The sequence below is a fragment of the Lissotriton vulgaris genome, chromosome 12 (genome assembly GCF_964263255.1).
Source record: "Lissotriton vulgaris chromosome 12, aLisVul1.2, whole genome shotgun sequence".
Lineage (NCBI taxonomy): Eukaryota > Metazoa > Chordata > Amphibia > Caudata > Salamandridae > Lissotriton > Lissotriton vulgaris.
Genome location: NC_141700.1, coordinates 54,770,036 through 54,795,517, shown reverse-complemented (window position 1 = coordinate 54,795,517; position 25,482 = coordinate 54,770,036). Strand labels below are relative to the sequence as shown.

Sequence of the window (25,482 nt, the reverse complement as noted above, 5' to 3'; positions counted from 1 at the left end):
TCATTTGCAACTACCGGCACAAATTAAGCAATGTGCAGAAGATAACATTTTAAGTTGGCTTTCTTTTGGCTCAAAGTCACTTAGGACTGTGATTTGGTCATGCTCAGATCTGTGCACCTTCTGAATGGTGCAACCTTTTTATTTGCTACAATAGTCATTCTTCTACTTTCTCAGACAATGAACAAATAGAAGACTCAAGGACTACTGACAGGCTGAGAGCGAGGAACAAAGAAGCTGGAAGTGTATATAGCAAGGTATTCAGTAGAAAGATTTATTTCAAGCCTTTCAATAATGTTATGTGGGTATAAGGCACTAGTATACACTCCTGAGGACCAACAAAAATGGCAGCAAGAGGCACTTTACAGAAACCGGTACCTCTTCTATGATCAGAGCAGGTGAACATGACACAAGAAAACAGACTCAAGGGGATGCTGCAGTCACAGACCCTTTGTCACCAACAAAGTCTTCACATTCTAAATGTCTAGAACTATTAGTGTTCAGTTTCTTTAAGGATGCTCTTTTAGCTTTTCATTGGCGCAACCACATTTCAAGTTAATAAAGGCAAGTTAGCAGTGCTGTTACTGCTACCATTTTCCACTTAACCAAGCGGGATATGATCTATAAAGGATTGAATGGTCTTTTTCGCATAACCACAACACAGACAGTTGCTGATCCCACTGGGCCGCACACTCAACGGTCTCTGAGAACCTGCTTTAAGAGAACTACTTGAAACCTTGATAAAAGAGCAGTTTACAAGCAACCAAGTAATCCTCTAGCCATTGCATTTGGTGTTCCATAGAGACTAGTTTTGAGGTTGCATTTAAGGAAGTGCAGAAGAACGTTCAAAACAAATGAAATCCTCCATCCAAGTGATGATGGCCACTGCCTACATACCTACATTCAGCAGTGTTTGACATCTGTAGAACTGATGATACATGATTGGCTGTCAACAAGGCCCAGAACAGCAGCCATATGAGTACCATTCATAAAAACCAGTTGCTGTGCTCAGCCAATAAGCGGTCCTCAATGTCTGCAGTCCCGATGTTGTGCTGCAAAAGGGTGCCCGTCGGGCATTGCAGCGCCGGCCAGACGAGGAGCAAAGCCCAATGATGAAGCATGACATCCTTCGGGGTGTGTGAGGGCATCATGAAGAAAGACCTTTCTCTCCCCCGTTCACCTTAGGAACTGCATACCCTTTTGCAGCATAGTTCTCTAGGAGCCCTTTGTGCAGGACCTGTTTAAACAACGGCTCCCGGTCCCACCCTCCTTTCTCCCTGGTGTATGCAGTCCTGATGTTCCCATCTCCATGAGCAAGGGGGAAGACTGAGGTGACCTTTCTCAAAGAGGAGTACGGAGTCACTTACTATCAGAGGATCCTCCTGTGTCATGACCCATGGTGTGCGTTCTTCATCATAGGATATAACAAAGTCAGTCCAACGTCATCCAATAACTCTTTTACAGAGGCCTGTAGGCGTTATTGCGATACATCTTCCAAGACACTGGAGCCATGAATGCTCTTCTGAGTTATGTTCCTTCCGGTTAATGGTTCACCTCAACAAACATCAGGTAAGAGTCAGACTCTCGGCCTCCTCTTCTTCCTGTTCCTCTTCCTTGGTCTTCTCTTCTTCTCCATCTGTGCTCTCAATTGTCATTTGGTTCCGGTCACCAATTTGAACATGACTTGCATGCTGAATTTGAATAACTGGGTGCTGGACGCCAGAGGCATACTGTGTCCCATGGGTTCCACTAGGGAGCGTCTGGGCGACTTGCGGGACAGAACCGTACAGAAAATGTGGATTTAACTGAGGAGACATATTATACAATGCACCATACCCCCCTGGATAAAACCAAGCATCTGGTGGAGGTATAGTGCCAGGCACCCACTGCATTTGCTGAAATGGAGGCTCGCCCTGAGGAAATGGCAGAAATGATCCCGGAACTACACCCGGAACATTGGGCCGCATGAAAGTCTCAGACTGGCTGCGGAAATATTTCTGTTGTTCTTTAATCAAATCCTTATTTGCGTCCTGCACTTGTTGGAGCTGTTCTGTTTCTAACTTGAGATACTCAGTTTTCTCCTTTATAACCCTAATTTGTTCTTCTCGTCTCCAGATATTTTTCTGCTTTTCAATTTGACTAGGTTTGAACGTATTCTTCACGACAGTAGAAAACTTAAGTGAGCTCTCATCCAGGGGATTCAATGTTTTCAGACACAACGGCATATTATTCTTCTGCAGCCTGTCTGTATGTGGCAGGAATGGGATAACTGTGTTGTACTTGTGCTTGCTTTCAATGGCATTCATCAGAACTGCGTTTGTTTGGAAATCTGCCCAACGGGAAGTCCATTGTTTTGTCAAAAGGAGGATAGTGAATGCAGAGCTATTAATTGCTCCTTCGAGGCAGGTTAGACGGCAACTACCAGGGAGTGTAAAACCTTCACAGAAGGTGGTCCCATTTTTTACTCCCAATCTTTCCAACTTGCCTTGAACGCTGGAGGCAATTTCCTCATCCTCCTGGACATGCAAAATTACAAAACTGAAAAACCCATCCTCGGTGCTCTCCGACTCAGTCGATGGAGGGCTGACATATGAGGTTGGGGGTTTCTTGACCTCAGTTTGTTCTTGGGGGCTAGTGTCCGCTATCGGCAGGCTGGGAGTAGATGGCGCCGACAGGTTGCGACTCCTTTCTTTTAAAGGAGATGCACATTCCACTGGCAATGTAGAGGGATGTGAAGTCACTGGTTTAGTATCATTAATGAACGATAATGCAGATGTCTTTTCTGGGCAATGGGCTGAGACACTTTGCGTCTCCGATACCTGTGGTCTGGTACCAGTCATTTCTGTACATTCCACAGGATAAGGATAGTGCTCAATACTTGGCTCTTTAAAAACTTGTGGACCTGAACCAGTGCCCCCTTGTGTTTGCTTTTCTGTGTCTTTAACAGGATGGGTAACTAACATACCTCTGTTGACATCTATGTCTCCTGCTACATCGCCGCCTCCTCCTCTCTGCTGTACATGTGAGTGTGGGGCGTCATTAATAAGTTTACTTGGAGTTCTCGGTTGGTGGCCACGCTGATCTCTACCAGTTATAAATAATGCTGTAGGTGACTGGCTAATTGCCAAATTACTATTCAAGGAGTCCACACTGTTTGAAGCCAATAGGGATCCGGATGCTGTGCAAGGACTCCTTTTTGCTCCATTAATTGGAATGCAAGGACTTTCCACTCTATGTGACCTTGAGCTGGGAGAAAACCCTAGTCCGGACATTAATGTGCGAGGCTGATCTGGATCTAACCAGATATTCTCTTTCTGCAGCAATTCGCATACCTGTTCAACAGTCTGCAGAAGTTCTGGGTCTTGCGGTGATGGTGAGACTTGATCGCCTCTGCACTGCAAGCTCTCATTTTGTACTTTTTTAGCAACATATTGGGCAGCTTTGAAGTGTGGAATGGACTTCAGTAATTCCAGAGCGGATTCAGGCTTTCCTAAACTTTTGAGAATGATGGCTTCCAGCAGTTTCCGGCTATCTGTGGGTGGCCCTTGTTGCAGCCCACTTAGAAGTTCACCAAGCCTATCTTGCGGGAATCCAGATAAGCTGCGATAGATATCATCCAGGCTTAGGAGTGACCACAAGCGTTCTGCCATTTCATGTGTAAGTGAGTTGTGTTAGCTTCAGGATTTGGCAGGATGTTTGTCATCCCAGCTGTGCCCATTTGTTAATACATTTTCAGCAAAGTGGCAGAGGGCTTTTCACCGCAGCTTCTCCAGCTGTATCGGGGACGGATTCTCCACTGTATCTACGAAAGAACCACTGAAAGAGAGAGAAACATAACAACTTAGAACTTCAACAAAACATTTTTGACAAACAAAATGTTGATAAAACTAGGTTGCTTTACAAGCATTAGAAAAGCCAACCGGTTTGATCATGGCAAGCTAGTTACATTTAAAAAAAAAAAATCGTTGCAATGGCACAAAAATCAACAAGCATTGGCACATTGAATAAGCCTTCCCTTAGGGACCTACTGGCTTTGTTGATGCAATTTGGTGTTGCACATCTGCAACATATTATGCAGCATGGCAAAAAGAGATGGCCACTACTAGCAACTGCATCATTGTATAGGTGCTGCGTGTGTCGTCAATAATGTGAGTATCTAAGAAAATAAGTGGGTGCCTAATGTATTTTATTTTAGAGATCCAAGATGAATTAGTAATTTAAAACAAGCATTGGAAATGCAATAGGTCTCGCATTAGGAAAGTTTGAGCGATTGTTATTGTAAATGACACTTTTTTATTTATGTGTTGGTTTTTAAAATAGCAAAATTAATAGCTTCGTCAGTTACAATGTCAATAGTTTTAACTTTCGCAAATGTGACACCTATAGCATTTGTAATGCAATGTGTGTTGTATTTACGTGACTTAGATGTATTGATATTACAAATCACAATGGCTTTTATTTTTGTAAATGATTAATACTTAATTAAAAGTTATTTTAATTTATAATGGCAATACCTTAAACGGTTGTAAATAAGTTTTGTGAAGATTATGTTCAGTGTATTTTGTGACGAAAATCCAAGCACATTGCATTTGCACCTACACACACACACAGAGCCACACACACACACACACACACACACACACACACACACACATATAGATGTGGTGGATCTGGGGGATATGGTGGTGGTGGATGTGTTGGTGGATGTGGTGGTGGATGCGGTGGTGGTCATGGATGTGGTGTTGGTGGATGCAGTGGTGGTGGATGCGGTGGTGTTGGAAGTGTTGGTGGATGTGTTGGTGGATGTGTGGTGGATGTGGTGGTGGTGGATGTGGTGGTGTATGTGGTGGTGTATGTGGTGGTGTATGTGGTGGTGTATGTGGTGGTGTATGTGGTGGTGTATGTGGTGGTGTATGTGGTGGTGTATGTGGTGGTGTATGTGGTGGTGTATGTGGTGGTGTATGTGGTGGTGTATGTGGTGGTGTATGTGGTGGTGTTGGATGTGGTGGTGGATGCGGTGGTGGATGCGGTGGTGGATGCGGTGGTGGATGCGGTGGTGGTGGGTGTGGTGGTGGGTGTGGTGGATGTGGTGGTGGATGTGGTAGTGGATGTGGATGTGGTGGTGGTGGATGCGGTGGATGTGGATGTGGTGGATGTGGTGGTGGATGTGGATGTGGTGGTGGATGTGGTGGTGGATGTGGTGGTGGATGTGGTGGTGGATGTGGTGGTGGATGTGGTGGTGGATGTGGTGGTGGATGTGGTGGTGGATGTGGTGGTGGTGGATGCGGTGGTGGTGGTGGTGGTGGATGGGGTGGTGGATGTTTAATGAGCAATTGCACAGCTGTGTTCCATTTACTCATGTGAAGTTGCACATCAGTTTAAGTTAGCACGTGGAAACGATTATTAGCAGGACTTAAAAAGAACTGGGTACTGTTGTAGTGCAGGCCAGCCAGCCAGAAAGAAATGACTGAACGAAAAGGACCCCATTTCCTATTTCCCCTTGTGACCTCATATTTATTAGGATTATTACTGTTCGTGATAACCTTTGAGAGTTTGTGAGCACTGTGCCTTTAGTGCATATGCGAAATTGAGACCCACTACTCCAATTCGAAAATGCGGTTCTTGTAGATTTGTTAAGCTGCTCGCATTAAATCCAGCATTTGGATTGTGACTATAATTATACAAAATGAGATAATTCAGTCCGTGTTTTAATAGTCATTTGTTGGCCCATCAATTGGAGGTGGGAGGGTGAAATAGATCAGTTAGCCTAAAAAAATTCCTACGTTTTAATTTTTATCATGCTCCTGCGGAAATTGTGCGTAAAACAATGAAAGTTACAAGTTTATCATTATTTATCACGTGAACTATATCAGCCATGCGTCAGCGCCATTATACATTATAAGCAAGCTCTTTGCAGATGTGACTTTGAAATGACATTTAGGTAAGAGATTGAACTCCACACGTTACACGTGCTGGAGCCTGGTGTAATATGCCGGTTAAGGTAATTGTTCAGGCAGGAAGGTTTGAGTGTTAGTAAGTACGCTTCATTTGTAGCTTAAAAGAAGGCAGCAGTCACGTGTGGGGGAAGGGTGGGGTGCTGAGCAGAGTGCCTGTTGAAGAAACTGAATTTCCTTCAAGGAGACCCTTTCATGCGTGTCGCGCTCACTGTCAAATAATCGACAGCCCCAAGCTAAGTAAAATAAGTCAAACTTCAAGTAAAGCATATGTTTGGTGACTTCCCATTCCCCCTTTCATGAATTGCAGACTTGCCACCGCGAAAGTGATGAGATAATAATTTGGGCGTAATTGTGTTTTATAAAATATGGTAGTTTTAAATAAGTTACAGGAACATGTCTATTGGTTGGTACTAAAATAAATCGACGAGCTGGCGGAGCCTGAATTCCGTGTTGTATGCTGGAGGGGGAGGTGTGCTGGGAGAGAGAGTGGGGAGGGGGCGGAGCGGGAGGAGCGTCGTGAGGGGAGAGAGAGTGGGGAGAGGGCGGAGCAGGAAGATCTGCTCTAGGCAGGCTGGGGAACAGATGCTGCTGGGGAAGTGATGAGGGGAGGTGCCCTGAAGAAATGCGACACGGCAGGCAGGGGAGGGCGGGCGGAGCGGGGAGCAGAGTGCCTGTTGAAGAAACTGAATTTCCTTCAAGGAGACCCTTTCATGCGTGTCGCGCTCACTGTCAAATAATCGTCAGCCCCAAGCTAAGTAAAATAATTCAAACTTCAAGTAAAGCATATGTTTGGCGACTTGTCAATTGGTTGGTACTAAAATAAATCGACGAGCTGGCGGAGCCTGAATTCCGTGTTGTATGCTGGAGGGGGAGGTGTGCTGGGAGAGAGAGTGGGGAGGGGGCTGCGACACGGCAGGAAGGGGAGGGGGCGGAGCGGGGGTGTGGGAGGAGTGCGGCTGAGGGAAAAGACGTGCAAGGCAGGCGGCTGGGGGCATGTGCACGCGCTTTTAAGCTCAATGCGCATGCGCATTGAGCTTAAATTTCACGGGCACTGCAAGGAATCGCCACGATTCCTTGCAAGTTGGTTAAAGAGTGTTTAAGCCCCCATAGTCTCGCAAGCTCGATGCGCATCGACAGGCGAGACCTAAAAATGGAAGGAGGAGGAAAGAGTTTTTTTATGTAAGGATGGAAGCTGCAATTCGCAGCATGGCCATCCCAAAACAAAAAAAACAAAGATAAAGACTGCAGTTTTTGGGTGGAGGGCCTAAAAAAGCAAATAAAGGCGGTGGATGAGAAAAGCAGCATACAGTGGAGAGAGCAACACTGAGGCTGTTGGAGAAGCACACAAGGGGGAAACCAAAGTGAAGAATGGGGCCGGAGTTTGAGCAGGCGAGAGAGAGCAAAATAGAGTGCAGGGTGGGGGAAGAAGCACAGGAAGGTGAGAGCTGAAAAACAAATGCACTCTCATGAAGCACTTAACTAAAAAGAACAGAACAGTTACAGTTCCCTAAAAGTGAGCAGTGGAAGGATGCAAGTCATCCAAACCAATGGAAAGTAAAAGGGCTATGCTCCAGGGGAGGGAGAAACACAAGAAGAACAAGGAAAGCTGTCTAAAAAGAAGCAAGCTAATTAAAGTGACAATAAAGCCATCCTATGGTAAGCAATCTGCAAGCTCTAAAACCCACAGTTCACAATAAGTCTAGTGCAAGCAGAGCGCTTATGTTGCGTGTTAGGCCCTAGTAAAATTAAAAACAAAAAAGGGGTGGAGGAGCTACCACACCAACCAAGATGGCCGCATAGTCTCCCGGCTCCGCTGACCCCCGTCCTACGCTCGTCAATCCTGTCGAATATCCTGATCTCCTGCCCCGGATTCGTGTGGGTGAACTAGTCGGCACCCCGATGGTGTGCTCACGGAATTTTTCTGATGTTCTGGGGTGAAGTAACATTGAAAATGTTTTGAGGCCTAACCCAGACTGGAAGCCGGGGCCTCGATTGCTGGTCTACCCGGGTCCAAAGTGAACAACAACGGACTGCTGAGGGTGGTTGGGTCCGGTCCCTGGAACTTTTGAAAATTTCTCTGGACTACTTTGCAACCATCTGCTGCCTGGAGCTGTACTTGAGGTGAGGTAACGGGTGGCGCGCGGTGCTGCATCGAGGGGGGCCCGGCCCGGAGGCCCGGCAATAGCACCACTGGTGCCCCGGGGTAGAGGTCCCGCCGCGCGTTGCTGCGTGCTGCTGGCCCATCCCTCACGGCTTGTTTCTGCCCCGGCGTATCCTGCCCCGGAGAGGGTGCCTCTCCGTGGGGATCGTTTGGATATTTGGATATTTGGAGGGGTATTTATAGAGCGCGGCGTTCACTCCGGAAGGAGCATCATGGCGCTGTAAGTCCTTGAACCAGATCGCAGAGTGATAGGAGAGGGGGTCTAGATGGCCGCTTTTGTCCAGTCGTCGGAAAGATTAAAAATCCAAGTTTTGAGGAGCTTCCTGAAAGGCTTCTCAAGAGTCTGAAGTCTGAGGTGTCTAGGCATGCTGTTCCAGGCTCTAATAGCCAGGGTAGTAAGGGTTTTACCGCCTTTAGACTTCAGATTGAACTTGGTGGGGTTCATGAAGTTTTCATGTGAAGATCGGAGGGAGCGACTCGGATTATAATGAGGGAAGCGTCTGGACAGATAGGAGGGTCCGGATTTGTTAAAGCCACGGAAAGCTACGGTGAGAATTTTGAAGAGTATTCTCTTGTGCAAGGGGAGCCAATGCAGGGTTTTAAGGGCTGTAGAGATTGATGATTTACGTGGAAGTTTTAAGACAAGGCGGGCAGCGGTGTGCAGAACACTTTGAAGTTTCGAGAGAGTGGACTTTTTGGTCCCTGCCAGAAGGCCATTACAGTAGTCTACTCGTGAGAGTATGAGGGCTACCGCAACAGTCTTTCTGGAGTCTAGGGGGAGAAAGTCGAAGAACTTTCTCAGGGACTTAATTATGCCGAAGCATCTTCCTGCTACGGTCGAGACGTGGAGATCGAAAGAGAGGTCAGAATCGAAGAGGACCCCGAGGTTTCTGGCCGACGAGACCGTCTGAGGGGGAGCTGCGGAGTTGTCAGGCCACCACAGGGCAGGGCAGAATGAGGCATTCCTTCCATTGGGGAGGATCTCAGTTTTATTTGAGTTGCAGCGGAGGTGGTTAGCGTCCATCCATTGAAAGACAGCTGTTAGGCAGTGTTTAAGATTGAGCTCTGCCTTGTTGGAATTGTCATCTAGGGGGATGATAAGCTGAGTATCGTCGGCATAGGAGGTAACGGTTATGCCGAACGATTCTATAAGGGTGAGAAGAGGGATGAGATAAATGTTGAAGAGAAGGGGGCTTATGATGGAGCCTTGAGGAACTCCGGAGGATACCTTTTTCTCATTGGATTGGAAGGAGCCAAGGGTGACGGTTTGGTACCTATCGCTGAGAAAAGATCTAATCCATGACAGGGCTGAGTTGGTGATGCCGATGTCCATAAGTCTATTGATCAGGATGGAGTGGGAAATGGTATCGAATGCTGCCGTGAGGTCAAGAAGGATCAGGATAGCCTTCTTCCTTTGGTCTTGAAGGATTTTGATGGTATCGGTCAGTTCGATTAGGGCGGTCTCGGTTGAATGTTTGGACCGGAATCCGGACTGCTGGGGATGGAGTAGGTTATGGGAATCCAGAAAGGTCTTAAGCTCTTTATGAACTAGCTGTTCCGTTATTTTACCCAGAGCGGGTAGCAGGGTGATGGGACGGAGATTGGTCAAGTCCGTTGGGGGTTTGTTCGCTTATTTCATAAGCGGCTTAACCACGCCTTTTTTCCAAGAGAGGGGAACAGAGCCGGAGTTAAGGGATAGGTTGATTATTTCATTGATGATGGGGTTGACTTCATCAATGATAAGGTGGAGAATCTTGGGGGGACAGGGATCGGAGGGGGAGCCCGATTTGCAGGAAAGGATCGCTTCTCTGGTCTGAGTCAGAGTCACCGGGGTGAAGTTTTTGAGACTGTTAGTGGTCAGGCACGATTGGTCCGGAATTAAGTGAGCTGGAGGGGGGGGGGGGGGGGGGGGAGTTTTTTTGAATGGAAGTGATTTTATCATCGAAGTAGTCGGAGATCTTGTCACATAGCTCCTGAGATGGGGGGATTTCAGGTTGGAGAACTTTGGAGTTGGTGAAGGTTTTTACAATTGAGAAAAGTGTTTTTTGCTTTTGGCTGGCTTCTTTAATGGCGTTTACGTAATAAGTTCTCTTAGCTGATTTGATGGAGGAGAGATAATTTTTCCTCTGTAGAGTGTAATGACTGCGGTCGTCATTATCATAGGTTCTGCGCCATTTGCGTTCCGCTTTCCTGCAGAGTAGATGTGCGGCTGCTAGGTCAGGCGTGTACCAGGGAGCTTTGATTTTAGTTTTTTTCGAAGTACTGTCCTGTTGATTAGGTGGGCATAGTTTGGTGATTTCTTGTGAGAGCCAGCTGTTGAGGCGAACTGCATCGCTATCGATGTTACCGGAGAGGGAGGGGGCATTTGTTGGGGAGAATGGATGAAGGATAAGATTTTTCTGAACAGTTTTCCAATTTATGGAGTGGGCGTGGTGAAGAGTGCGTTTTTTACTGGGAGGAGGGGGGTGGCTGGAGATGTGGAAGGGGATCAGGCAATGATCAGTCCAAATCTGAGGTAAGGGGGTCAGGGTGGTGATGGACGGGAAATTGGAGCAGACCCCGTCCCAAGTGTGGCCAAGGGAGTGGGTAGGCAGCTTGACGTTTTGTTGTAAATTGAAGATTTCCAGTGTCTGCAGGAAGTTTCTAGTGTGAGAGTTGGCTGGGGTCTCGAGGTGCAGGTTGAAATCTCCCAGGAGGGTAAAGTGTGGGTAGCGGAGTAGGAAGTGTCCAAGAGCGTCGTTCAGGGAGTCGAGGAATTTAGTAGCATTGCCGGGAGGGCGGTAGATCAGGCCACCGGAGAGGGAGAGAGAATGACTGAGTTTGATGGAAAAGCCTAGTCCCTCTGCGTCAGTGAGAGGATCAAGGCAGAAGGTGTGGCAGCTAAAGGTGTTCCTCAGAATAATTGCAACACCTCCTCCTCTACCTTTCTGTCTATCCTGTCTATGGAAGGAGTAACCCAGGGGGAGGGCAACGGCTATGTCGGGGTTACTGTCATCAGTGAGCCAGGTTTCAGTGATCATGAGACAATCAAGGTCATGGTCAATGATAAGGTCGTGGATGTCCTGGCTATGTTTGCACATCGATCTGGCGTTTATCAGGCCACCTGTGAAGAATGGTCTCTGGGTTTTGGGGGGGGTTGTCTGCTCGGAGTCGACGTTGAGTGTCCAGCGACATTTATTGCAGCTGGTAGAGCCGAGTACTTTTGACAAATCAAACTTACAGGGGCAGCCGGACCCGCCTCGGAGTTGGCGAAGGTCGTTGGGAACATACCTGATGATGGGGGGGATTTGGGCAGGGGTTCCTGCGCCTGGCGCGGTCTTGGCGCGGAAGGGAGCAGACGGGCTTGCCTTCGGCGTGCAAACGGCGCTCCCGCTGCGCTCGTCCGCTGCGCGTCCTGTGCATGCACATTTATAGGGCGAGGAAGGGGGCGTGGCCTCAAGTGGGCGGAGTCAGCGCGCACGCCGCAGGTGATGGCGGCTGCAAGCAGTGAGCTAAGGACAGCGAACAGCTTTTGATATCAGCTGAGCGCTAAAGGTAGGAGCGAGCGAGCGCTGAATTATGCTTCGTTTTTTTTTAAATATACAAATGAAAGGGTGACACCACACAAGAACAAAGTGCAGTGAAAAGTACAAGATTTTAAAAGCAATAGAGTACCTCCAGCCCCGGCTTCCGCCTCAGGACTGGGTCAAGGTTTGCTACCGACCGCTAGGAATCAGCGGTTTAAGTAGGGCGAGGAAGGGGGCGTGGCCTCAAGTGGGCGGAGTCAGCGCGCACGCCGCAGGTGATGGCAGCTGCAAGCAGTGAGCTAGGGACAGCGAACAGCTTTTGATATCAGCTGAGCGCTAAAGGTAGGAGCGAGCGAGCGCTGAATTATGCTTCGTTTTTTTAAAAATATACAAATGAAAGGGTGACACCACACAAGAACAAAGTGCAGTGAAAAGTACAAGATTTTAAAAGCAATAGAGTACCTCCAGCCCCGGCTTCCGCCTCAGGACTGGGTCAAGGTTTGCTACCGACCGCTAGGAATCAGCGGTTTAAGTAGGGCGAGGAAGGGGGCGTGGCCTCAAGTGGGCGGAGTCAGCGCGCATGCCGCAGGTGATGGCGGCTGCAAGCAGTGAGCTAGGGACAGCGAACAGCTTTTGATATCAGCTGAGCGCTAAAGGTAGGAGCGAGCGAGCGCTGAATTATCGTTATGCCTGCGGCCACATGGAAACTGGCGGAACAGACTCAATGTGGCCCTTCCTTGCGGATGGTAATGGCGGAACATGCGGCGCTTCACGCGATGGTGAGGGCCCAGGCCAATCATTGGCTGACGGCAACGGATGGGATCATAGGACCGGGAGCAAGCCCTGACTTGCTCTCTGAGACCCGGCAGCCGACTTGCTCCCTGGTGGAAGCCCTACAGGCGCGTTTGGACCTGGTGCTGGAATCTGTGCCTGCCCCCGAAGAAATGATACTCATCGCGTGTGCTGAGATTGGTGACTCTTCTACGTTCTCGGAAACATCGGTCCTACAGTTATCGAAGCATTTCACTGCTTCCCCCATCCTGGACACTGTTGGCTCACATTTTGATATGTACCGGAACGAGTCGCACCCCCTCCCCAGTCGGTCTCCCAACATGGCGGATGGATCGATGCTTGGCTTCGGAGACGGGGAGGGACATCGTTGGTGCAAGCAGTGTGCGTTGGGATCTGCTAATCATCTCCCATCTGCCGACTCAAGCTCCGGCTGCTTCTGCGTGAACTTTGACTTTCCGGGGATGGGGCTTTTCTTATCCGAAGGACTCGGCAACTTTGTTAGACGGGGCCAAGGCTGAGATTGCGGGTTGAATTGTTTACGATGGATCTATTGGTAACGGGACTGCCTCATTAACAGACGGATTCCGGGGCGGAGGGTTGGTGGTTCCCCCTCAGGGTATTTTTTGTATAGTGGACAACTTTATTCGTATTGGCCTAGGGGGGCCCCCTTGGTTAGGGCTGGGGGGGAGAGACCGGGAGCGCATAGACTACTGCCCTCCTCCATTTCCCCGTTAGGTGGGGTTTCCTTTCTTTCTCCTTTTTCTTCTATAATTCGGGTTTGGTTCTCGGGCGACAGGCACACTGCGGGGGGGGGGGCATAGTCATCTGCAGGGGTGCAGGGTGGGGGGTTGGGGGAGGGGATTTTTCGTTCTTAATTTGTTTCTATGGCCTCTTTTTTTTTTTCTTCTCTTATCCTTCTTTGTCTTTTTCTTTTCTTGGGTCAGTGCAGTGGGTTTCCTTTGGTGTCAATCACTGCTTTTTCATCTGTGCCTCAATTTTCGTGGTGTTTTCTGGGTCTTAGGGCAGGGGACTGCAGGCGCGAATTGACCGTGATATTCCTCCACATCCTGAACCTCCTGTTTCAGCGCCATTGACTTGATCGATTACTGTTTATTGTTGACAAGTTTACTATTCTGCCTGCCATTTTTCGCTGCTGGGAAATTGTTTGGCACCTGATCCTTCCATCCTATATTATAAAATGAAAACCTTTTAGATCCTGTTTCCCTAATTGTGCTGTTCAGTGGCCAAGAGTGTACTAGCATGGAGAATCTGCTCCCCGAGGTGCTGCATGTGATTAAAAATTGCTTTCTGTTACTCTAACTGCTTAGCGGCCGGCCCCGGGGGTTGTAGGCCCATACTTGTCTTTGGATGAAATGTCAATAAAGGTTTTCAAAAAACAAAGGGGACCAACCACGTGCTTACAAAAAAATGTGTAATTTAAAAATTAAAAAAATCTATTACACACTTTTTTTTTTAATCTTTTAATTTCAAAAGTGAACTAAGTGGTCAATACACACAATGATTACATTTGTTACTGAGTGTACAATCACGGTTGCAATGAAGTATACAGTAGCTGGTTCTCTGGCATACAAGACGGTATCCATACATAGCATTACATAGATCATTCAAGGCGTTGTCTGAACATCAAGGGCGGGGGTAGCAGGGTTCACATAAGTTGCCCCGATATTCGTTCCAATTGGACCACACTGCCTCCCATTTCCGGGGGCAGCCCCGGGACACATACAATGTCTTCTCCTACAGCATGCACCAGTCCATATCATTCTTCCATTCAGTGAGCTTTGGAGGTGCACCTGCTCCCCATAGGCGTGCAATATTTCGCTTCGCAATTGCTAGACCTAATGACACCCACAGCTTGCCCTTGGCTGGTAGATCTGTGGGTTCCCATATATTTAAAAGACACCTTTTCGCTTCGGGCCGTAGTTCCACCTCCCAGACCTCATGCATACAGTTGTGTACCTTCTGCCAGTATGCTTGTACTAAGGGAACTCCCATATTATATGGAGAAAGGTCCCCACACTGTCGCCTGCAAAGTCCGTCCTCACTTCTGCCCATCTGCATCAATCGGGTGCCGGAGATATAAACATGGTGTAGCACCTTCAACTGCACCAGCCTTAGCTTTGCTGATATGGCTACTTCCTTGGGAGAGGCAAGTGCTTCCCTCCACTCTTCGTCATCGATTGCTAGACCATCCGCCTCCCACTTACTCCTGAGTTCCAGCAATGGGTCTGGGGTATGATTAATAGCTTTTTATATGCGAAGGAGATTGCCTTTTCTGGAAGGTAGCTGTCCAGTCGTCTGTCCTCCAGGGGAGAGGATTCTGGGGGTGTCGTCCCTGGCGGGATGTTGGCCCTGAGGGAGTGCCTAACCTGCATGTAGTGAAAGTGCTCCGTTTGTGCCAGATCGTATGTGCGCTGAAGCAACTCAAATGTAATTACCCCCTCAGGTCCCCATAGGTCTTTTATATGTGAGATCTCTATCAGGTCCCAGTTATGAAACCCTTTGGTACGCCCCAGTGCACCCAATTTTTCGGAGACCCAGAGCGGGGTAGCCAACGTCAGTCTACACACTTTTATTAGAACAATATAGGAGCTTCTTAACAGGCAAGTCTAATTGCGAACAGTTTAGAAATTATTTTTAGTTTTAATGCATATTTGCAGGAGAATATATTTCAGCAATGAAAATGTACTACTGGTGAATTACTAGAACCTGAAGACATAGTCGAAACACACAAAGATTACTAAAAAAACAAAAAGGATAACAAATGAAAAAGGAAGTAAAGTACCAGTCCATAAGCACTGGCACAGAAGTCCACTTCTTTTTAGGCGGATGTGCTTATGTTATCAGGGGTAAAAATCCCATCTATAACAATGCAAGAGTCAATTTTTGAAGTGGGCTGTGGCACTGCTCCATACTGTTGTGTTATGGCTTGTGGAAACAAAATGTGGATTATAGTTGAAAACACCAATGGATATGTGCGCAGTGCAGGGCGATGAGTGCCACCTTCTTACATTTAGCCTGGGCTTGCGTGGCAATTCAGGGGTTCTGGGGAAGTAGTGCCCAGGAACGAGGCGGCCACCAGCGTTGTGATTCCCCTTAACCCCTGGGCCTGTATAGTTGCGAGGCCCAAGGGGCAGAAGATTCCATACAAACTATCTCAACCTGTGCTCCTTTTAGCCAAATGGTGAGTGGCCATTGGATGAATGGGATCCAGAACACCACAGACATCTTCCTGGCTCAGGGATCTGCCCAGATGGGGAGGTGGTTGAAGAACAATATGCACATCTCTCTCTTGCACTGACGAGGGGCCACTGCTTGATTTGCTGTTCTTTACGTGGATAATTAATAAAACAAAAATTATAATTAAAAAAACACCAATGGAGGAAAAGAGTTGACCCAAAATCCTTCTATGAATGAATATACATAACGGCATTGGCTGGAAACAAAATCTCAAACCGATTTATCTTTCATGGACTATTTAGCACCTCAACCATGTCAAACCATTTTCACTTGACAACCTACTTCTGCAGTTGGTGGCGCTTCTGGGTTTTTTTCAAACTAAGAGGCAGTGGTAATCTCTTTACAACCATTCTTTACATCCATACATCATTGGAAGGGACACTTCAGATAATAATTGTAAAGAAGGCTGAAAAAGGACATGGTGACCCTCCCCTGCCCTTTCAAAACCTAAACCATGTCCTACTGAGGACATCACCTGGAAGCCCATAAAGGAGCCATTGTGCCCAAAGTAAACCTTTTGCTATTATCATAAACGCTATGATTTAACATGCAAATGCAGTTACTAATTTGGGTTTGTTTTTTTATTTGGCTCTTTAGATTTTCTGACCCACACCTTTAGTCATAGGTAAGATTGTCAACTTGAAATCATGGTTTTTAAGGTGTTATCACGCAACCAGAAACTACAACTTCCAAGGTGCGTTGAAATTTTGAATCAATATTTCCAATGGCTACCAAAGCCGGGAAAAGGCAATATGCCCTCAAAGCTAGGGCTTGTGGTCAAATTACCTCCCTCTAGCGGAGATCATATGTACTCTTGATGAGCATGTCAAAGGCTTATAAACCTAGGCCAGAGTTTGAAAGCATCGTTCACCGTGTGCACTATGGCACTACATGGTAGCCAGGAGCGCAGGTGAATGCTGCACATATCCGTCACTTGCTGTACTCTGTTGAAGTAGTGTCTTGAAAAGTTTTTCTCCTGAATATAACTAAGGGAAGACCTGGCTTGGCAGTTCGGGCTTGCCTGTTCCCAAGAGGAGCAGGGTCAAGACTTGTTTGCATATGGCTGGGTCCAAACTTGGGTGGTGTAGTGATCAAAAGAACAATGGATTTAACCCAGATCTCTCGGGTGGTGGGAAATGTTTGATTTGTTACTGCTGTTTCTTAAAAATCTACTTTACTGATGTACACTATGACCCTTGCATTGCGACCCTGCTACTTTTTTCTTGAACAACTACATTCTAGGTGTTGAAACCAACTTAGCTGTTCCTGGTGTTGCCCTAGTCCTCAGAGTAACCATGTTACTTATTTCCTAAAACAACTTCTAATATGGGTATGCAAAATTCAACTAATTTGTTGTTTAGCAAATACCCAAAATTCTGCCTCAATTACTCAAAATGCAAAACCAGCATCTAGCGATACATTTTGGACAGGAGGATGCAATTTGCGCTAATAAGAACTCAAAAACATACATGCCAGGAACAACAGCCATTTGGGTAACTGCATTTCCTTACCTGGTGATACATTTAATCAACAGATTATTTGGCTTACTAGTCTATACATTCGCTGCACATGCTTCAGTCAAGCTTGTAGCGCTCTGTTTACATTTTCATGATCAATAAGGAGCAAGAGGAGAACCACTTCTGCAGGAAACCTTTGGGTCTGGGCCCAAACAGCTCAACATTATTTTTCCAAGAAGAGTTGGGCCTTGATTATGTGAGACTGTGTAACACTGACCCCATTGTAATTGTGGTTTATGGTGTGGTGAGCACACTGTGTTTCACAGGAACACACCTGAAGATTGCCTTGAGTGTGAGTATGGTCACAAGATACCGTGGTTAAATTGGTAAACAGCCTTTACAACTAAACTTTTACAACGCACTACCATTACGACGCAACCATTACAACGCAAACCATTACAACGCATTGCGCTGGCGGGCGCTCTAGGATAGGGAATAGATTTAATGTACTATCCAACACCTTCCCTACTATCCACGGGGACTGGAGTTGGAATAGTAAATTAAACTATTCACTATCCAGCACCCCAAAGCGCTATGCGTTGTAATGGTATGCGTTGTAAAAACTGCGTTGTAACGGCATGCGTGGTAAAAGCATGCGTTGTAACGTCATACATCCGGTTAAATTACATCAAGACCACTGCCTGGACCTAATGTTGCCCTGACTTGTTCTATAGACTCCACCTCCTCCTTTATAAGGGAGATATGAGACTAGCCAGGGAACAGCTTATAAATCAGCTAAAAGAAGGTAGGGAGTCCAAGATGTTTGAGAAACCTACCACTAGATCTATTTTGCTCTTCAAAACTGTTCCATCCAGGCCCTTGGACCTACCTCTACACACATCACCCCTAGCGAAATTCTGTCTGGGATCAATAAGTCCACTTATTTATTTTCCTCCTGGCCAGTTTGATCTTGATTCGATCCAGGTATTCCTTTGCGGTGGCTGCTCCCCCCACCTGGAAAAGCCAAAAAGCTAGGAGGCCACTCCAGGTATATATATCAACGCACTCCCTGAAGTGCGCTGTGAATGTGGTGGGATCTTGTTACTTTCAGATCCTTCGCGTTGAGTATTTAAACTCTGCATGTATATGGATCCATGGATCCTGTCACACAGTGGAACTTCCTGTATTGAGACCTTCGTCTTAGGATAGCATCCGCTGTAACCTACGGTGTGGACAGGATCCCACCGGTAACCTGGAGTGGCCTCCTAGTTTTTTGGCCACACTCACTTTCTTGGTCCTGAAGAGAGCCTCACGAATACCGCAAAAGGTGGAAACTAGTAGACCTACACTCTCTAGGGATATTGAGGCACATTTTTACCTCACCTGCAGCCCCGACTATGTTTTTATTCATGTCCTAGGACCCTTTGATTAAAACGTTTATAAGGGCATTTCCTAGTGACATTTTTATCATGTATTCACATTTCACATAGCACTTCATTTTCCACCAAAACCCGCTCTGCTGTAAATCAGGCGTTGAAGCACAGCTAGATTGCACTCGGAAATCCAGCTGGGACCCCGATGATGATACATTCCACCTACTAGGACGGTGGGTGAGCTGTGTTCTAAAAAAAACACTGGTTGTCTGCGTTCCATGATTAGGGTAAAGGTCACCAACAATGACCATAACCCGTTAGGGACTTGTCCACGTTGTTTTTGTATTTATTTCTTTATTGAACACAGACTTGTGTAGCTGCAACATGCCATAAGTCAGTCCCCTTTCACTTCTCACGAATACTCACTGTTCTGAGTCACTCCTGTTATTGGTGCACACATCACCACTCTGCCAGTTTATTTTACATTTTTTTTTTTTAGTCCTCATTTGCCTGTACCTCATAACCAGAAATTATGTAGCCAACCACCTATCCGTGCGCCCCAAATTGAAGCGCACGTTCCACCACCATAACCTTGTGTACCATCCTGGCGGGAGACTTAATCTGGGTTTACTGAGGTATTGATGGCGAGTGACAGACTGCCAAACCCATCCCAGACTCCGTCAAGGTAGAGGTTACCACCAGGCCCAGCTCATGTCTAACGGAACCACCACAATGGACCCTGGAGTTGGAGGCCTAATCATAGGACCCGGGGGAAAAAAAAAACCCGGTATTAAGCATATTACCACTAACTCCAAGAAATCAAAAGATTCCAAAAGGTGAGGTTGTTACTGCCGCAAGATCTGGCCAGATCGACCTTTGATGTTTCAAAAAAGGGATGATAGCCAACTGGCGTGTGTTGGTGCCTTGGAGTCGATCCAATGTTTACATATCTGTCGCCGCGCGAGTAAGATTGCATAGAACAACAATTGCCTTGCTGGGCCAGTAACATTGTCATCCATCCCAGAGATTACCAATGTTAGTGTGCAGGGTAAAGTTACTTTAAGTATCGAGCCCAGTGTAAACAGAACTTCTGCCCAGAACGCCTTAATTGGGGGACAATCCATAAACATGTGAACATCTGATGCGCCCTGGAGATTACACTTGTTACAACATTTTCCAGGTTGAAACTTCGCAAGCCGTTGTGGTGACCAATAAGCACGATGCATCGAGAACAAGTGATTCCGCCTCAACCAAGCAGGCTTGACAGTTTTATAAAGAAGAGTGAATGATCTTATCCACCATTCTTCCCCTCGAAGGTCCATGTCCATGGCCCACAGTTCATCCGGGAGTTCAAAGTCTCCATCTACCTCCTCCAATATAGCCCAATACCAGTGTGCTACCTCCTTGCCCCCTGGAGGTTTCTCCACAAGCTGTTGTTCTAGCACACTACACCTCCCCACTAGGGTATTCTTCTGAAGGAGCTCTCTAGACCAGCTTACAAGTTGTGTGTATTTAAACCTTGATAGTCTTTGGCCGACCCCTTCGTACAATTTATCCCACTTTATTAATGTCCCGCCTGCCAACAAGTCGCCCCATCTCAGTATCCCCCGATCTCTTAGGGGTATCGATAGGTTATCTCCCAAGCACGGGGGAGCCCCGGAGACCCCCAGATTGGTGCGAGATTTGAATACTAGGCCAGCCCTGCAATCCTCCTAATCCTTGTCCAGGCTCTGGCCAGCGATTGCAAGACCTTCAACCTCACCTTTTTGAAGAACTTCTGTTCCCCCAAATTGAAATAAAAATCCGTCCATTGGCAGGCCCGTTCCAGTTAGCATGGCCTTAAACATTCTCCCTGCTGATGAGTCTGTTGGGGTTTTCAGTAGCATTCTGGAAAATGACAGCTGAAAGGCCCAAGCGTAGTATTGTATGTCTGGAAGAGAGAGCCCGCCCTTTTCCCTGCTCCTCCTCAGTTTCTTCCAGGCTATCCTGGTGGACTTGTAGTTCCATATGAATGAGTTAATCTCCGGTTGGCACTTCATAAGTTGCTTTGGCTCAAATGCTAGAGGAATACAGTTAAAAATAAATGTGAGCTTAGGTAAGATTGACATTTTTATAAGACTCACTCTCCCATAGATAGTCAGCGGGAGAAAGGTCCATGCCTTTAAAAGCGCCCGACATTCTCGGGAAACCCGATCCAGATTGACCTGGGGTATATTCCCGAGCTCCTGGATGATCTTAATTCCTAAATAGCGCATTGAGTAAGTTAAGTCCAATTGTGTGTTGTTGATATTCCATGCCATTATTTCCGTTTTCCCTGCGTTTATTTCGTACCCCGAGATCTGCCCGAATTCTACCGCTCTCCTAATTACTGTCGGGAAGGCCTGAACAGGGTCTGACGTATAGATAAGGATATCATCCGCATACAAGCCCAGACATTTCACCCATCCGCTATACTCAAAAGGGATAATATTATGTTCCTCTCTCAGTGTCTGCGCAAAAGGCTCTAAGTATAGATTAAACAGGAGCGGGGAAAGGGGACAACCCTGCCTGGTTCCCCGTGAGATTTTAAATGGCACTGTGAGTGTGTCATTGACTAAAAGTTTGGCGGTGGGGGCTCTGTACAGAAGCTGGATGGTCCGACATAAGTTCTCACCTAGCTGAAACTTCCTTAATACTGCATCCAGATAGGGCCAGTTGACCCTATCAAAGGCCTTAGTGGCGTCTAGGGTTAATGTAGCCAAGGGTAAGGAAAAGGTTGTGGCGATATCTATAGCTGCGACCAGGTCCCGGGTTAAATCTGCCAACTGGCGCCCCCTTATGAATCCCTTTAGGTCTTCATGAATTATCGAGCCGATCTCGCTTGCCAGCCGTGCTGATAGTACTGCGGCGAAGATCTTATAATCATTTAATAGCGAGATCGGCCGATAGGACCCGCAATCAGTTGGATCCTTATCCGGTTTCGGTATAAGAACTATGGTTGCTTCACTCCACGAGTGCGGAGGCACTAACCCATTTGTGAAAATGTCGTTAAATAGCGCTGTCAATGTTGTTACTAGGACCGGACACAGAACCCGGTATAGTTACCCGGGAATGCCATCTGGCCCTGCCGCCTTCCCTTGCTTCAGTTGACCTATCACCTTACTTACGTCAGCCTCCGATATATCCCTATCTAGGTGTTCTGTCTGATCACCCGTTAGGGTGGGCAGTTGGATCCTGCTTAGCCATGAGTTTCTTGCCGGGGGGTCATCTTCGATATCCTCGGTGTAAATTTTTTGAAAGAACTCCTGAAAAGCGCAACCAATCTCCATGTTAGTAGACCTGACAGTAGAGTCCCCCTCTTTTCGAATTCCACTTATAAACTTTTTAGATTTGTCTGTTTTGATCTTCCAGGCTAAGACCTTACCAGCTGCCTCCCCATATTCAAAATTCGAGATCTTACTTGCCGCCCACCTCCTCTCTACTCTTTCCTGTAATACTTTGTCCAGCTCTGATTTAATCTTAGCCCTCTCTTCTTGCTCAACCAAGGATTCCCCTGAGGTACCACACCTCCTATCCAAGCTATCTAGTTCTCGTTCTAAATTCCTGATTTTTTCTCTATAGACCTTTCCTCTATATGAGGCTCGATTCGTAATATACCCTCTTAAAAAAGCTTTAAGGGTTTCCCATACAGTGCTAATTCCTGCTGAGTCCAAATTGGTTTCTAGGAATTTAGCCACCTCCTCTGATAGCAGGTTGGTCTCCGCCTGATCTAACAAAATCGTCCGATCAAATGACCAAGACGAGTGTTTTTTCTGTTGGGTGACAGTCAGGGAGAAGGCAATCGCTGAATGATCTGAGAGATGAGGGGGTAGATACCGTAACCCCTTCACCTCCTCTTTGATATTATAGCTAAAGAGAGCATAATCTATCCTTGAGCTGTGTCTATACTTAAGGTTCCTGTATGAGACCCCAGGAGCAAGACCCGCCCTTTCTCTCCAGACGTCTGCCAACCCCACAGACGACATGATGGACATCAGAATGGGCCTTGATTTGGATGATCCCATCGCTCTGGAGCTTGAGGACTTGTCGAGCTTGGGATTCAAAACGATATTAAAATCTCCCACCCATATAATAGGGTCATTCAGAGTGACTAAGGCCCCTTGGATTTTTTGAAGGTAGGACGGATCGTCTTGGTTTGGACCAAAATAACCTACCAGGATATATTGTTGACCGTCTAGCTGCATTTTACACACCAACCACCTCCCACTAAGGTCCTCCTCATAGGTCAAGATCTGTGCTTTTGCTGATTTTTTAAACATAATGAGTATTCCACGGATGTTAGCAGTCTGGTTTGTGCAGATGAATTTGTCGACCCACCTCTGCGTTTTCATGATTATTTCAACCTCATGTTTGAGTAGGTGTGTCTCCTGTAACACTATGACCTGTGCTGGGGAGTCCCTAAAATATTGCAAGATTCTATGCCTCCTCCCCTTCACTCGCAGACCATTAATGTTCCAGGATAAAAATTGCACTTCCGTCATGTTATCTTTTTATACCCCCTACCAATAACTGGATAAAACACTCTCAGAAAGTGAGTACGGTGATTGGAAAATAATTTGGAATAATAAAAAAAAAAGTATAAACAGGCTTATGAGGATTTTTTTTTCTTTGCGCCCCCCTTCCCTCCCCCTCCCCTGGAAAACCCCCCCTCACTTCTCCTGGCATGTTGGTTCGCCAAGTTTACGTTGTGAGTTGGTCTCTTACTCCATCAACCCCCTATAGAAATTCAGTTTACTTGCCATACTTTATAGTTTTATGAAATCGTATGTCCCCTTATTAACTACATACGGAGAGAAAAGAGAACAAAAAAGAAAAAACCCAGAGAGAGTCCCTCATTCCTATTTTCACTTCCCCTCCCCTTCCTTCAATCTTCATCTTCCTCTCTTCCTTCCTCCCTCTCTTTCAGCTTTGATTTGAATTTGGATTCTCTCCTTGTTTTTAACTTCTGTCATAGCTTTTACTCAATTCTATTGTATTCTCTTATTTTTTTCCTATTCTTCTCTTTCCCCATTAAGTGTAAAGGCCCATGGGTTTTATTCCTCATGATTTTTTTCTTTTTTTTCTCCTTTTTTTCCCCCCTTCAATGTTTCCTTTTTTTTTTTCCCTATATATTTTTTTTTTACGTTTTCCTTACGTTTTTCCTTACATTTTTTTTCCTCACCTTCCCTCTGTTCCCTCCGTTATCTGTTAAGACCAAATCTGACAAACTTGAGATTTATTTTTACGAGTTAATTCTTCGCCCCCTAGCATTAGCGCGAAAATGTTAAGGTTACTCATGCTTACTTCCCCGCTTGTGAGTGGTCAGATATGGAAATAATTAGCTCATCTGCTTCCCTAGGGGAACGTATGTTATACATTTTGTTGTTGTACATAACTTTTAGGAAGGCGGGAAACCTCATTTGTACTGTAGCCCAAACTGCCCTAAATTTCTCCATTCTTTGCCCCAGCTCCCACTGTCTTTCGAGAGTGACCTTCGACAGGTCCGACCTAACCTCAAAGGAAAAATCCGGGGCTTTCAATGATTTCGCCTTTAGGGCAAGATTGAGAATCTTCTCTTTCAGGGAGTATGTCAAGAAGTTCAAAAGTATTTTCCTTGGCTTTACTCTCCCCGCATGAAGGCGAAACGGATCCCGGTGGATTCTCTGAATGTCTTTGGCTAGCTCTTCCTCTGTTTCTTCCAAATTAAGTGCATTTTTTAATATAGACACCACAAAAGTCTTAAGGTCTCCCCCTTCTTTCGCCTCTGGGATCTTTAAAAGACGTAAATTATTTCTTCTGGAAAAATTCTCCAGAGACTCGACTCTGTCTCTCATCTCATCCCCCTCCTTCCTTAGGGATTGAATCCGGGACTGTGCTGCCTCCAGGTTAGCTTTTAGCTCCCCAACAGATCCTTCCAAACTCTCAGTTCTCTCCGAGATCCCGTCCACTTTCCGCTCCAAGGTGTCACATGCTATCCTGATCTCACTCTGGTTTTGTTTAGATTCTGCGAAGTCCATCTTTATCTCCTCTCTCATGGCAATAAGCAGATCCTCCAGGGGGGTCCCTCCCTGCTCCTTTTCAGTATACGTTATGTCCCTCTCTGTTACACCTCCTGCACATTCTTCAGCTACCCCCTCGGTAGCCTCTGTTGGCAATGTACTCACCACAGGTGCAGGTGTGGGTGCTGGCGTAGGTATTTCTAGCGAAGCCCCACCTGGACCCCCCAAATCTGCCATCTTCTGTGTGAAACAACCCGTGGGCTCTAGTCTTTGTATAACTGGGCTATGGGTCACCTCCAACACCTGTGGTAGTACCTTGAAGTAAGCATGCAACGAGGGTGTTATTCGTGACACCAGGGCCCCCTTACGTTTACTCTTCGCCTGAATATAGGACTCTGGACTCACTTTAGCCCTCTGCCCTGCTTCCCAGATTCCACCTGCGCAATCAGTAACCCCTTTGACTTTCCCCCCCGCAACTTCGCTGTGCCCGTCAGTCAGCTCAGGGTTAATGTCCTCATAGCACTCCTTTGCCCCTAAGCCTTCTGCCCTCCTCCTTCCTTTGCCACCTCTCTTCTTCGGGGGGGCTTTCTTTTTTTTTGCTGCTGGTATTGATAGTATTAATGGGGGACTGCCGTGGATTTTTTGGGGATTTTAAATCGGGGAATGTCTTTAAACTCCCACCTCCTTGCAGGTCATCCGTCCACCCCCTCTCCTTACTGACACTGTTGCTGTTGCTACCACCACCGGTATCAAGCTCGCCAGCAGGGGGTTCAACTGCACTGGGTCTCCGCCTTCTCTCTTCTCCCACTGCTTCTGCTTTTGATTTCAGCCTCCGTGCGGCGTCTTTCACTGCCTCGAGTCCACTGTCCTTGTCCAACTGGGTCCGGGGGGGTGCAAATATTGGGTGGGTCTTTTCACGCCCTTCTCCCTGTCCCCCGAACTTGAGGCATCCGCGAGCCGCCAC

At 46.8% G+C, this 25,482-nt stretch overlaps 1 protein-coding gene across 1 annotated transcript in view; it reads right to left on the bottom strand.

Moving 5' to 3' along the window:
* Positions 1-255: 255 nt before the first annotated feature.
* The window catches only part of TICAM1 (TIR domain containing adaptor molecule 1), a 44,133-nt gene continuing 18,906 nt past the window's right edge, over positions 256-25,482 (bottom strand). The window contains exon 2 of the mRNA XM_086947054.1: positions 256-3,813. Coding sequence (XP_086803180.1) covers positions 1,563-3,647 — 2,085 coding nt within the window. The 5' untranslated portion in view covers positions 3,648-3,813 and the 3' untranslated portion in view covers positions 256-1,562. The remainder of the gene's footprint in view (positions 3,814-25,482) is intronic.